The sequence below is a fragment of the Rhipicephalus microplus genome, chromosome 3, assembly GCF_043290135.1.
Source record: "Rhipicephalus microplus isolate Deutch F79 chromosome 3, USDA_Rmic, whole genome shotgun sequence".
In the NCBI taxonomy this organism is placed as follows: Eukaryota; Metazoa; Arthropoda; class Arachnida; order Ixodida; family Ixodidae; genus Rhipicephalus; species Rhipicephalus microplus.
This window is the reverse complement of record NC_134702.1, coordinates 239807808-239822075: the sequence shown is the minus strand read 5'-3', so window position 1 is coordinate 239822075 and position 14268 is coordinate 239807808. Positions and strand designations below refer to the sequence as shown.

The window sequence follows — 14268 nt, the reverse complement described above, 5'->3', positions numbered from 1 at the left end:
TACAAGCCACGTGCTGGGCTATATTATTTGACTCGCATATTGTCGGGAGCATTTATTACCAATTGGCAGCGTTGTCTGATCATGCTCAAAAGGTGTTGCGGGACCCTCTAAACAGTTGAAACATTGTTTGAGATAGTTCTACTTGCCTGGTAGAACAGTAGGAGATGGTAGTTTTTCCACATATGTATCATTTGAATTATAGACATCAAAGTCTCTGTTTCATCGGTGCACTGTCTGCTTGTTCCAAAAGGGTTCACTCCGTAAATCAAACATCACAAACACCCATCTCTACCCACCCCCCTCACACCTGAGGTAACTTCTAATGAACAATGTCATTCTTCCTGTTGTTCCTATAACTGTTTTGTCAATTCTGTCTGCTTGACTACCGCTTGACACACTTGCACCAATACGCTTCGTATGAAAACGGCACAACAGAATCCTAAAGAATATTTGGAAATATTATGAAAAAAGCGACATAAGATATACAGGCGGTGGGTCGGAGAACCACTGATTATGTTGCTTTTGTTACTTCTCGCGTTATGTTGTAAAATGTTTGCAGGTATGAACTTGACGTGGTCACGGCACTTCTGTGAGATAAAATCCATGACTCTCACTAGATCACGCACGAGCAATCAACTTCAGTTAGAGACGCTCACCATCTGCCCCTTTGTCTAATCAGACTGGGCGTGGTCGCGTGGTCACATGTATATTTCCAACTCGTCAGCTTCTCGTACGTACGATAAAGTGACTGCGGCGTTATTTACCAGTATTTTACCCACCAGAAATTTTAGAAGTGGTTCAAAAGGACGCTGACTTAAACTGCACTCATCTATGATTGAATGGGATCTTAAAAGTAACCATTCATTTTTCGCAGACGCTTGTACCACTGACATAGTAGGGACTGCATTCAACAAAATGTGAACGTCATTTTCATTCAATAACATGACTTAGTATTACAATAAACAGGTTTACCTGTGCCCTGGAATCAGTACCTTGAAGGAATGCTAGCTGACTTTCTGTGAAGCATGCGCACTGCAGGAGTGTTTAGGCTGTGTTTCGTCGGCGGAAACAGTTCTGTCACCCTTTTTTCATCAACCCAACGCAAAGCACTGTCTCGACTGAGTACTGATGTTGTGTTCATGGTGTAGCGCAAACGTGGTTTCTGTGCGGGCCATTGATGACATTTGTAAAAACAAGTTGCAACAAGAGAAAGCAACAAAATACTTTTTTCGCGACAATGGAAATCACAAGCGCACGAAGAGTGGCATAGTGAAGCTAAACAACGTTCATTCATTCATTTTTTATTTTGAAGTTTCACCTTCCAAGTTTTCGGGCTATGGAGGACCTTTAGTGGTGAGATACAGAATCATTTCTATAGTATTTGCGGAGGATTGTGAAGCGGCAATGTAAGGCCTACGCGTGGTGCGTATGTGCTCTTTTTCATAGGCTGAGCGCTCAGTACAGCAACAAAGACGCGGGAATCTTCATTCGAAGTCAACATCAATATTCTTAGAGTATCACTTTAGCGATGTGCCAATTACAGCTTGCAATCACACATATATACGCTATTTTTTAATGATCGCATTTTCTTTATTTGTGCACGAAAGTACAATACAGTTGCACATAAAAATGAACAAGGGTTTTGCCTTGATGCCCAATAGGACTTGGGCATTGTGGGAAGATGTTCCCCTGAAAACCGCAGGCATTCAGTTATGACTATAGAAAACAAACACTGTTTCTCCTGCAAGAGAAAAAGAAGAAAGGTGTGCTTCAAGTTTCGAGCCTATTTATCATATAGTGCGCTTTAAATACGCCACAAGATCACCTGGCCTGAAGCAGCGGCGAGCACTCGGCGAACGCGTAACTATTTATTCTGCTCCTTATCGAGTTCTGGTGGAGCGCTGGAAGCTCCGCTACGATGAGCGTGCGGACTCGCCGAATGTCCCGGTGGGTTGTCGTCCTCATTCTTCTTCTTGTCTCTCCAGCGCAGCAGGCTGAGAAGGCCCGTGTAAATTGGCGGACCGGACGGGCGGCGGCCGCCCCAACTGTGGGGCTGGTAACCGTGATCTGCGTGAACTGTCACAGAAAGCAGTGCACAAAAATGACGTGCGAATTTGGTACACCAAGTTAATGCGTTACACCACGGGTTACTTTAGTATATCGTGATATACCGATTGGTAGCTATTTCTTTTTTTAGCACTAATTGTGTGACAGTTACCGTTACTTTGTCTTTGTGGTGTCAGCTTTCTCCTGAAGACTGGTAGTGATTGCTCGAAACTAAATACAACAAGTACGTTCACGACTATCTTTCCGAAAATTGTTTAACTAAGAAGCCGAATTTGTGATCATTTAAACAAGCGAAATTAAGGGCCTCATCAAAAATGCAATAAAAGGTTAACAAAGGAAACAAGCGGAAATATAAAGGCTCAATTTACGTTGTCGGACAGAATAATAATGAGAATAGACAATGATGCCAAAAAGTATTGGCGATATAATTAGTAGCAATTCTAGTGTAAGCGTTAAGAAAGAAAAAGTAGACCAGAATATATCTTGACGTTATCAGGGACCAAACCTACAACCTTGTAATAACGCATTCGATGCTCTACCAACTGAGCGTAAGGGCGGTCATACCCTGTTACACTTTATAGGGTATACAAATGCAATTTAACCTGCCAGTGTTAGTCAGCGCCACCAGTTGCCTTTACAGCGAGCGTTAACCACAATTTCTGCCTGTTAGCGTCATGTAGCACGTGATCTTACTAACAGCGGCATCTCTGAAGCATCATACCGAATACACGTTTATAGAATTCCATCGTGATAGGCTGACATCTGGGATAATGAATATGCCTTTCCTTACAGGAATAGGAATGCCCCTCCTCACCGATCGCCTGTCTTACCTTAAGATTTAAAGTTCGTCGTACTCTGGCAGGATCTCGCGATTTCTAAAAGCCACTTTTTGGTTAATAACAGTTATGATATCGCTGTTATCAAGATATGGGCAGATTATGTATGTGCTATTAGGCAATACTCTGTATGTGGCAGCGCCTAATAAAGTTAGTAAGTCATGCTTCTGAGACAAGAAGGGAGGATCATGGACACATATGTTGGTGCTTATCACATATTTGGGAAACTGCTCGGTATTACCTGCTGTCGCGTCGTACTCATGGGCACCATTCCCTGTATGTCGTTCAGCAACGTTTAGATTGTGCGACCCGTTTCTGGCCTGTGCGAACGTCTCTGTTGTTTTTTAATGCAGAGCACTTCTTAGTCGCATGATGTCGCGCTTCGGCGTCCGCGGTGGCGCCGTCCACACCCTCACTATTGTGCACGACCGCGACTCGTGCCGCATGCTCGCGTCTCGTGCCAGCTCAAGAAAACTGTCGCTCCTAGTCACCCACCTTCCCCTTTCTCGCTTAGCAAGGTCGATGGCAGGTAGCGTGTGAAGAAAAAAAAAATGACTGCTCGCGCTGCACAACCGTTCAGTAGCCACCCCGTATATGTAGGCAATGAATTTCTAGTTAGGAATTCAGTCAAGGGCGCCTTTACCTGGCTTTCACTTGACGTTGAAGTCAACGCTTCTCTTTCATTCAATAGATGAGAATAACAAAAAATAACAATTAAGCATTCCCAAACCATACCATACAGCTCCACCAGCGATACGATTGTCCCTCACACCATACATTGGTTCCCCGCGCATGTCGGCTCCGTAAACGGCGTTGCACTGAACCCGAACGAGTCGGCCCACACAGCAGCGCGCGCACTCACTGGCCGCGCTGCTCTCGACCTGGGCGACGGCTCCAGTGCCGACGACGTGGGACATAAAGACACACCTACTACACACAACGAGATTATCAAGTATTAGTACATGGCGAGGCAGGCATTCCCAATGCCACATTCAAAACTCAATAGAGCACAGGCCGTCTCGTCGCGCTTACTTCAAACCCATTCGTACCCGTCGTTAGCATACCTAAATGCAATTTATTCACACAAATTCCCCGATGCCGCCTGTGCCGCTTGCGGCCAGACCGCTACACTAGCACACATGCTCTGGGAGTGCGGGTCGCTTGGACCGACTTATAGCAAACCCGAGTGGGATGCGCTTCTGCACAGCCCATACCTTCAGCACCAAATCGTGGCCGTCCGGTGTGCCCGCGACAGGGCCATCAGGCTAGACCTGCCGGTCCCCACGTGGGAGTAGCCGGGTGACGCGTGGCAACTTCAGCGTCTACACTGGACCATAACAAATTTGTTCTCACTGACTCATATTCACGTGATACCCCCACTACTCTGCGATACATTTAGTCGAGTTCCCCCCTTGGGAACATGCAGGCGGCATTTTTTTCACACTTTTCAAAACTGAACACCCTTCCCCATCCCCATACTGCACACTATGTGCTCTTTCATATCTGACCCTTGAGTAGGATATTCATGATGTTACTGAATGTGATATACAGTGTTTATTGGTGTAAGGCCAAAGAGCACCCGTTCGTGAGACAAATGACCTAGTCAATGGGTATGGCAATTGAGTGTAAAAGGGCCTGAAATTCCTCGTGATAAAGGCGGATTTCAATAGGGTATCCAAATACGGCTAATGTCCAGGAGACGACTGAAGATATCGAAAATGTGTGAGCCGTGTATGTCGCTGGAGCTGACACATCATCAAGAAATTTTTTGTGCTTTCCAAGTCAGTAACTCTTTTCAGAAACTCCAAGTGTACTTCTCGAAACATTGGCTCCTCGACATCTATTGTTCAAAAATTCCTCATCCCATGTTGAACTCGTTATTCTGAAATACGCTACCTTCAACAAGCTTAAATTTCTCTACTTGTGATCGTGGTGATGCAGTTTACTATGCAATCGAAGTTGTTCTAAGAAACGACCGTATAAATAACTTGAAAAGCACACCAACATAAACGGCGCGTTGTATGCAACCCTATAGTGTGGCAATAGCTGTAGAGTTTCAAAAATTACGCGTGTTTTTTCTGAATTCATTCATTTTGCTGGATCCATTTCAAAGTCAAACTAACCCCTTAATACAAGAGATGTGCACCTGCAGAAAAAAAGAAGGTCAGGCATCAGTGAGGAATTTTTATCTATTCTCTCTCAGGTTCATTAAACAATGACGCGCGGCGTCAAATTTAGCGGCAATGACGAATGGCGAGCGTAGTCTCCTTCTGTATTTTTTATGGGGGAAAGAAGGATTACAGATCCGCCACATTCTGCTCTAACAATATTCTTGGATTGCGAAGAAAGATCTCACCATGGCCGATCTTGTTGATGTACAGCCACACGAACTCGTCGGCTGAGTGAACCCGATGCAGGTCACGCTGCATGAATGCGAGCAGCTCCAGCCTGCGCTGCCACTCGCCGGTAGGGTTGGGAACGGTCAGGTAGTCGCTCAGGTGGCCGCACAGGTAGGCCAGCCACAGAGCATTCGTCTCCGGGTGAAACAAGTCCCAGCGGTTCCTGCTCGTTCACCCCACGCTCAGCCATTATGTACGATCAAACAAAGTATAACTGGAAAGTACACTTTAACCTTGTGTTCGTTAAAGGACACCTCAATATGGATTTGGGCGATTAAACAACCACAGAAAGCTGCCATGTAGGTATATATTTTTCTCTGTGTACCGATAAATGGATTCACCTGCGCATGCTTTGAGAGAGGAACGCTGGCCACTAAGAAAATTGACCACAATTCAGTAAATATTGAAGAAAGCTTCCCTTCTATATAAATGGCCTATACGGGTGACCTCAGAAATTTTCTTCCCCGAAGCAGGTGTGTTCTAGAAACCCTGCAGTAGAAAACCTGTCCTATGCACAATCGAAATGGCCAGAGTGAGAAGATATCCCAATACTTACTCCGTATTGTACATCATCAGTAAAGGTGAGTCGACTAAAAACTAGAGTCGCAAACAGATACATACTTTTTGTAGAAATTCATTCTGCTAAGTCGGAATTTTGAAGTCTCTATAATACGCCACTGACCCGACTGCACTTCAGCTATCGGTATTATTGCAACGTGTGGCCGATCTTTGTTACGACAACCTCGGGAGTTTAACTTCCCAGCGGGAAAAATGCTAAATCGCTCACTGTAGGTTTGTTTTTTAAATTTCTCAGCGAACTTCGGTGACTTTGAGCATATGTATCTATCTAGCCGCCTACGACTCTTAGCTCCCCTGGCGATTTCGCTAATGGTATTGATACCAAAATTAGTATGGCATAACTTGACTGTATGACGAGACTAAGCGAGTAGTCAAAACATAAAAATTACTAGCTGTGGGTCATGAATGTCACAATTTACATTTCATGGTCTTGCGGCTCTTGCGGTGGTTTCGCTCACATGGCACGTTGAAAAACTGGTAAGGCATGGCATGATTGCCTGGCAATCACAAGCGACAGACCCTAACATGAAAATCCTGACATGCGTGTCATGTAAACACATCACTACATGCCACGCCCATGATGCGTTGGCGGCCGTTTTGCTAGTGTCAAGTATACCAAATTTGGTATTACAGTACGTGAATGAATGCCGAAGGTATGATACTGGTGCAAACATAATTAATCACGACATGCGTGTCATGTAACAACATGACTACATGCCACGCTGATTATGCGCTCATGGCCATTTGGTTAGCTTCACATATGCCAAATTTGGCATTACGCGACGCCGATGGACGATGAAGGTATGTGCACATGACGGGTGCAAACATGATAATCATCAGATGCGTGTCATGTGAGAACATGACTATACGCCACAGTCAAGGCGCCAATACATTTCGACGTCACGCGGTGCGCGTGCTCGCCGGCGTTCATTTCGCCACGTCACGCTAGCGTTGCCACGCCAGGCGCCGGTCCTGACATATACTCGCAAAGCAACGTAGGCGCTGCGTTGCTTTGACGCATGCGCGTTTCAGCGCGTCCAGCATCCCTACGTCACGAAAACAAGGAGACGCAGTGTTTGTTGTCTGGGTAACGCATCAGCGCGAAATGCAGCATGTCACAATTCGCGCCGCTTGCCGTCGGTTGCCGTCGGTTGCCGCCGCGAATGGTATTATGGAGGCACTCCGTTAGAGTGCTTCGTGCGTGCATCAGAGGCAAACGAGCGCTTCAAGTCATGTCACACGTGAGACATGAGCGCTATCTGGCAGTTATCTTGAAAAACGAAGCGCGCACACCCTGCGCGCCCGTCTCGGAGGTGATAAGGTGTAGAACCCAGGGCGATGAGTAAGTTCCACCACCGTGTCGCCTTAGTAAAGCGTTGGAAACACTTGTCTTTTCGTGCAAGCGTTGCATGGTCAGCGCAACGTGATAAACGCTATGGTCCTTAGAATTACTTATGTATGCCTTTCCTAGTAAGAGACACACATACAGAATATTCCCGTGTTATGGTGCCGCAGATATGCGCGATAATTGTTTGACAATCGCACAAGTATGAACGCTGAATCTTGAGCATTATTGGTGGGCGTTGCGGATGAGGTCGGCCGTTTGGAGTATCGTTTGGTCACTTTGGTGCCGTTTAGGGCACCGTTAAGGGCAGACAAAGAGACAAATGTACAGACAGACAGATATACCAAAAGTTTTGCGCCGAATGTTCCCAAGAAAGACTATCGTCTTTAAAACCTGGTATGACATGAAATGACCGCAAGGCGAACAGAAATGACAAACCCTAACACGGCAGTCATGACATGCTTTTCATGTACGCCATGACTACACACCACGCTCATGGTGCGCTCGTGGTCATTTCGCTAGTTTCACGTATACACAATTTGGTATTACGGGACGTGAATAAATGACGAAGGTATATGACTGGTGCAAGCATAATAATCGTGACATGCGTGTAATATAAAAACATGATACATGACACGCTCATGATATGCTTGTGGCCATTTTGCTAGCTTCATATGTACCGAATTCGGTATTACGTGACGCAAACGGACGAGATGGGTTAATGACACATCCGAACATGGTAATCGTGACACGCGTGTCATGTAACAACATGGTTACTTGCCACACTCATGATACGCTCGTGTCCGTTTTGCTAGCTGCACGTATGCCGAATTTGGTATTACGTCACGTGAATCAATGACGAAGGTATCTGACTGGTGCAAACTTGATAATCATGACATGCGTGTCATGTAAGAGCATGACTACAAACTACATTCAAGGCGCGAATACACTTCGACGTGACCTAACGCAAGTGCACGCCGGTGTTCACTTCATCGCGTCCTGCCAACTGTGCCACGCCAGGTGTCGATCTGCCTGCCATATACTCCATTATTCTCGCATGCACATTTGAGCGCATACGGCGTCCCTTCATCACGAAGAGAGGCAGACACGGTGCTGTCAGGGTAACGCTGTCGGTGCGAAATGCACCATGTCACATTGCGCTCCAGTTGCCGCCGGGCCGCGCCGACGGGCGCTGGTCAGGCCGGTCGCGCCTGGCGTGAGACTGAAGAGTGCCCGCGTTTCCCTAGCGCAGCGTCGCTGCGCCCAGCGTGGGCATGTCTAAGTTACGTCGGAGTATATTGGGCCTTTCATGGTGCGCTCATTTCTGTTTCACTTGCTTCACATAAGCCAAATTTGGTATTATGGGACATGAATTGATGACAAAGGTGCAAACATAATAATCAGGACATGCGTGTCATGTAAAACATGACTACATGCTACGATCATAGTGCACTCGCGGTTGTTTCGCTAGCTTCACATATACCAATTTTGGTATTACGGGACATCAATGGGTGACGTAGGTATATGACTGGTGAAAACATGATAATAACGACACGCCTGTCTTGTAAAGACATGACAACATATCACGCGTATGACGGGCTTGCGGCTGTTTCGCTAGCTTCAACTATACCAAATTTGGTATTAGGTGACGTTAATAGATCGCGAAGATAAATGACACGCCCAAACATGATAATCATGACAAGAAAGTGATGTACGGCATAAGTTATCTCCGCCTCGTAATGTTGTGCTGATTTTAATGTGATATATCAACCTTCCTAATTCGTGCTTCGCAAATAATCGATTTCCACTATACGTGGAGTCTGCCAATTTGTTTTCAGGAAGAACACATCAGAACTGCATTCCTTTTGAAAATGACCCCTGGCAATTCGATTTTCTAGTAACTTGGTTTATGTTTAACCTCGTTGGGTTTTTCAGATCCTTTTCGCAAGCTCACTTTCTCTCACAGGAAAACCGCAGCGGTATGTGAAGCTTTCAGTATGAATAGTGTAGGTGTTTATTGCTCTTCGCCGCATGTGGGGAAGCTAGCAAGTGTTGAAAATTTTTTTAATGAACAAGTGTGGAGAGGGCATTCACTGATAAGTGGGGTGTTTCTAAGGGCCCGTTTTTTTTTTTCAGAAGTCCTTCCCACGTATTTATCGAGACGCTGAAAGGTTTGTTGGAAGACGTTTATATGAAGCCATAGGGACCCTGCATTCGTCTTATAAAATTGTTCTGATTATTAGTTATTTTTACAAATTTTTTACGTGATGATTAAGCACCAAAGTTTCCGTGAAACGAAACGAATTATCAGTAGAGGGCCCGTCATAAACGTTGGCAAAAAATACATAATTTTATTTCGCCCATTCCAGGGAAGGCATACTGTGAAATCCAAAATTTTAAAAAATCAAAAATTGGGCTCGTTTTCTCACTTGATGATCCGTTCCAGGGTGAGGTATTGCGCAGTCTTGTCTTTGTAGACGCAATTGTAGTTCCTCATGCGCAAGAATATTTCGTTGTCTGTGAAAGGAAGAATTCCGTAAATCAGTTCAAGTCCATCGTATATTCTACTTACTTCAATATGCAGCATACGGTAAAGGCGAAATAAATAAGGTGTATCGCACAAAGCCACAGAGGGTTCAACCTCTACACGTGTCAACCCAGAACAAGTCAACTCGCTGAACCTTGAAACAAAGATAGTGGCCTTACGGCGTGTTAAGCGTAGTGACACAAGCAAGACGTGGACGAGAGGGTGGAAGAACTAGACTGTACTGCTTAGTGCTCGAACAGTGTGCAGTGTGCAAAACGAATCAGCTAGATTTACTACACTACGAATGACAAGTTTATTCACAAATGCTGAACACAACAGCTGTCGTTATTGTGACTGCCATCATCCTCCGAAAACGACGGCTGCGTCGTACGAACAAGGCTTTCCAGCGATGCAATTTCCGGTGCCACGTTCCGACACTTTCAGTGTGGTATGTCGCGATGAGCACATCATGAACTGTGAATAATATAGGTTTTGTGTATTCGAGTGAATGAAAACGCTAAAAAATAGTACTACTAGAAACCAGTCTCGACCACGTAACACAGCCCAATAAATGAATGAACACTTTTTTAAATACGAACAGGCTTCAACGGTGACTACCAGAGATGGCCCGCTTACAAAAACTTCGAATATTTCCGTGTCAGCCTGCACCTGCATCCGCCTGAGTGCACGAGAGACCCTGCGCCACCCACAAATGCCTGCGGCGGTCGTCGTTTAGCTGGCCACAAGCCGCTACACCATGCACTTCTTCTCGTTGTTCTCTATCCAAATATTTAAAAAAATATGGACGAAGATTCAAAGTTTCTTTATACAACCGGTGTTTTAGGTATCGAAAATGCTTTGAAACATGAGGAAGTATCCTTCACGTTTTTGTTTGTTTTTCGTCTCACAACGATGCGTTTTGTTTTACGCTAGCCAAATGTGTCGAAACATCAATATCAGTTTTCATTGTCACTTTTGTTCACTATTTTCGAAGAACATTTGTCTAATGAGCTATAAATGTAATTTCCATTTGTCTAAAGCAGAAGCAGCTTTGATTCTTGTTATATGAACTTCCACTACTTTATTCCTATGCTGTGGCACAAAAACAATATTCCAGTGTAGTATACTGGAGGTTCATGTGTACGTCAGGCACATCTGCAACAGCAATAACAAAAGAAACAATTTTTGCGTGCTTAACATGATCAGTATATATTACCCGAGATTTTCGCGACGAGGTCACGGTTGCCTATTCATCGACTAGGAAGCATCCTCACTGAAGCATCATCTGTGATTTGATATGAACGTTCAGTATACTCCCTTGAAATTGTCTAGCATTTTACGATAAACGCAAAATGCAGGTACTGTAACTACTAACTCCTTTCGAACATCAGCAGAACTTTAGTGCACCGCTTTCACACTATATTCCATCTCTACGGGAACACACACACTTCAACCCACAATATTTGGGTAGCAGAGAACCCGCGGCCATAAATGAAGCTACGCAGAGCACAAGCACCTTGCGTTTGCGTGCAAGGAACAATCTTACGAATGGCTTGCATGAAACCATGGTGTTTTAGAGGGTGTGAAATTCAGTGTTAAGCACTGATACATGCACAAAGTTATCAAGCAAGGTGCCCACATTTCTGTGCGAGAGTACAGCGACCGAGTACTTAGCCTTGAAACACGTTAAAAGTTCCAAGGCACTCAATATGACCCCTCAACTAACTACGAAATGTATTATCATGACAATGTGGCAGGGGCACGCATATCTTTAGAAAGTAACTTTGGAGGATATGCCCATGCAATACGGCTACTCGGTGCCTTCTTTCCTGTTTCTTGGCGCTGTATTCTAGCGAGTGCTAAGTAATAGGGTTATTGCATTTATGTAATACTGTTACAAGAAGTAATTATTTAGTAAGCACTGGTCAGGTGGACACTACACACAGCGCACAGGAATGCAGGTCTTTAGGGCAGATCAGACTAAGCCTCACAACAGCAACATCGCCGTCTTCACCTTTTGGTGTTAATTCTGCGCCCACCGCTGAGGGCACTTTCGCCACCCGTGGCACCTCGGGCGGCAAAGCACTATACCACTGCCTGTTGTAGATAGAAGGGCTTGTCACGCGGCGCGGCGCTTTGTAGGGCCCAACGTTCAGCAATAAAAGCTTCTCGCAGAGGTGATCACAACGCAACCAGAGCATTAGATGAACGAGAAAGCCCGGAGGAAAATCGGTATTCCTATCTCGCTGTGTCCGTGCGTATGAGCTTATGAGTGTAGACATAAGTCGTAGAGTTACGTCCAGAAGCACAAGATTGAAGTATACGCCGGCAACAACACGAGACATGTCGTAGGGAACGAAATCGAACGTCCGTCGCGCAGCTGGTCGGTAGCGATTGAGCGATTACACGCCAAGTGTCGAAATACGTAGCAACAGCCATCCGTTTAGTTCTATACATCGAAGTCGGAAAAAGACCTGCCAAGTCTAACCCCACTCCATAACACCGCTCGGCCACAACTTGAAGGCGACCGGCAGGGGGAGTCGCAGTCTTGTTTCGGCGCTGGCGCGAGTCATAAGCTGCCCGGTAGTAGCGAATTGAACGACAAAAGCCCTTCCAGAATGCTTGTGTCCAACGCAATGACAGGTTCTGGAGATGCCTAAATGTGCAGAAGTAGGGGCCTCGTGAAGTTCTTCTAGGAGGTCCTTGGGGAGTAGCCAAGGCACGACTATAGAATAACTTCTGCCCCAGCACTGCGTAAGATGCGGGTGTACAAAACGTTAATTATAGAAAGGATTGATATATTTTGGCGATCTTCGCCGCCCCATGCAGTGAACACTTGATGTCTAAGATGTAATAATCGGTTTCCAAATCAACCGGGTGTCGTGATGAACAGTTTAAATCGCAGTGCAACTTGCCAGATTTGTACACTACGGAGAACGTCTACTCCTGAAACCGCAATGCCCATCGCCCAAGTCTTCCTTGAAAGTCCTTAAATGTTGGCAGCCTGCAGAGCACAACATGGTTTGTAATGACTAGAAACGGGCGTCTGCATAGTAATATAATAATTTCTTTCCGACCGTGACAGAAATGGGCCTCGTTAGAGGTATACAGACACCAGGAGCAAAGGACCATCACCTTACCAAAGGAGTGTTCATAACACGGTAAAAACTATTCACAAGAGCTTATCATAAGGTGGCGAGACACAGCCTTTGCCTAATTGACGCATCGCAATATTTGCGTGATTACGAGCAGCTTGATGCAACGAGAGCCGCCCTTGTTCCAACACATTTTTCGCAAATCAGAAATGCTAGCTCACGGGGGCGTCAGACACGGCAAGATGGTGCACCCTCATATATCGAAGTGACAAGAGGTTTACTTCTTGTCAGCGTGAGTAATTGTAGGGATCATATATATAACACACCAGTCAGTTATTCTGCCGCGGCAACCGTAGCAAACGTAACCAAATACGTAGCTATGCTGCTCACTGATTACTTGGCGCGTACCGCTGGCTTTAAAGGGCCACTCACCAGGTTTGACAATTTTGAGCTGACAAGCGCAATGCGTATATAGATGGCGCGTTAACGATCACGTCTGCCGAAATTTGCAATGCTACGCACTGCGAAATTGGGAATTAATTCAAGGTGGATGCTGCCCCTCTCTTTCCTTTCGTGGGCGTGCGCCCAGAGAATGGGGGCATGAAGTGCACACCTATGAATTTTACTACGTACATGGCAGTGCAGTAACGTTGGCCCTCTACGTAGACGACCGCGCTCTGACGTTGCCAACAGGGGCACGTGAGAAGGCAAAATTATTTAACACAAGAAGCGTAATTAGTGTAATTTTCTTGCTTGAAGAGACTAATAAATTTTGAGATAAACAATGCGACGCATTAAGGCAATGTGTGCGTCTTTTTTTGTGTGAATTGAAACGACGTACGGGGCTATGTGCCGGAGTTTCGCCAGCGTTTGTGTCCCCTCGGTCAGCGCATTGAGCAGACTACAGCCGTGGAAGTGAAAGTAACGCTTTTACATGTTGGCGCACCCATTGTGCTCATCTATTCTACCGCGCCTAAGCAAGCGTTTCCAAACCATCCCGCAGAAACAGGCAGTACACCACAAAATAACACTGGTCAACACAACCGCCGCTCGTGGGCTTGGTGGTTGTGCTTGTTCGGGCACGTCATGTGCACGTGACGTTTTGGTCCGATGCCACAGAGGGTAGGGGAGTGATTTCGCTTACGAAGGCTACGCGGGGGAGCAGAAAGGCTTTCGAGGTCGCCTCCTCCTATCCTCGTTTTGTGCCGCTTCAGAAAAACAATTTTTTCAGCTCGTAATGAACTTATTGAAAAACGTTTGCGGCATAATGCGCCTTATCGCACACAAAACAACTCCCACGGTCAAACTAAAATTTCTTATGGGGCCTGGAAAGTGGCTTCTTGAGGATACCTTCCATTTATTCGTAACGCAGTACAATCCCACCCTACAAATTTAGAGCCTTCGGCCGGAATTAACAGCA

General features: G+C 45.6%; 1 protein-coding gene across 8 annotated transcripts in view; it reads right to left on the bottom strand.

Moving 5' to 3' along the window:
* Positions 1–1568: 1568 nt before the first annotated feature.
* Positions 1569–14268, bottom strand: part of LOC119168997 (serine/threonine-protein kinase haspin homolog) — a 133872-nt gene continuing 121172 nt past the window's right edge. For all 8 annotated transcript variants that reach the window (XM_075890841.1, XM_075890842.1, XM_075890843.1 and 5 more), the window contains 3 exons: positions 9656–9743; positions 5260–5465; positions 1569–2076 (listed from right to left, as the gene is read on the bottom strand). In XM_075890841.1, coding sequence (XP_075746956.1) covers positions 1865–2076; positions 5260–5465; positions 9656–9743 — 506 coding nt within the window. In that variant the 3' untranslated portion in view covers positions 1569–1864. The remainder of the gene's footprint in view (positions 2077–5259; positions 5466–9655; positions 9744–14268) is intronic.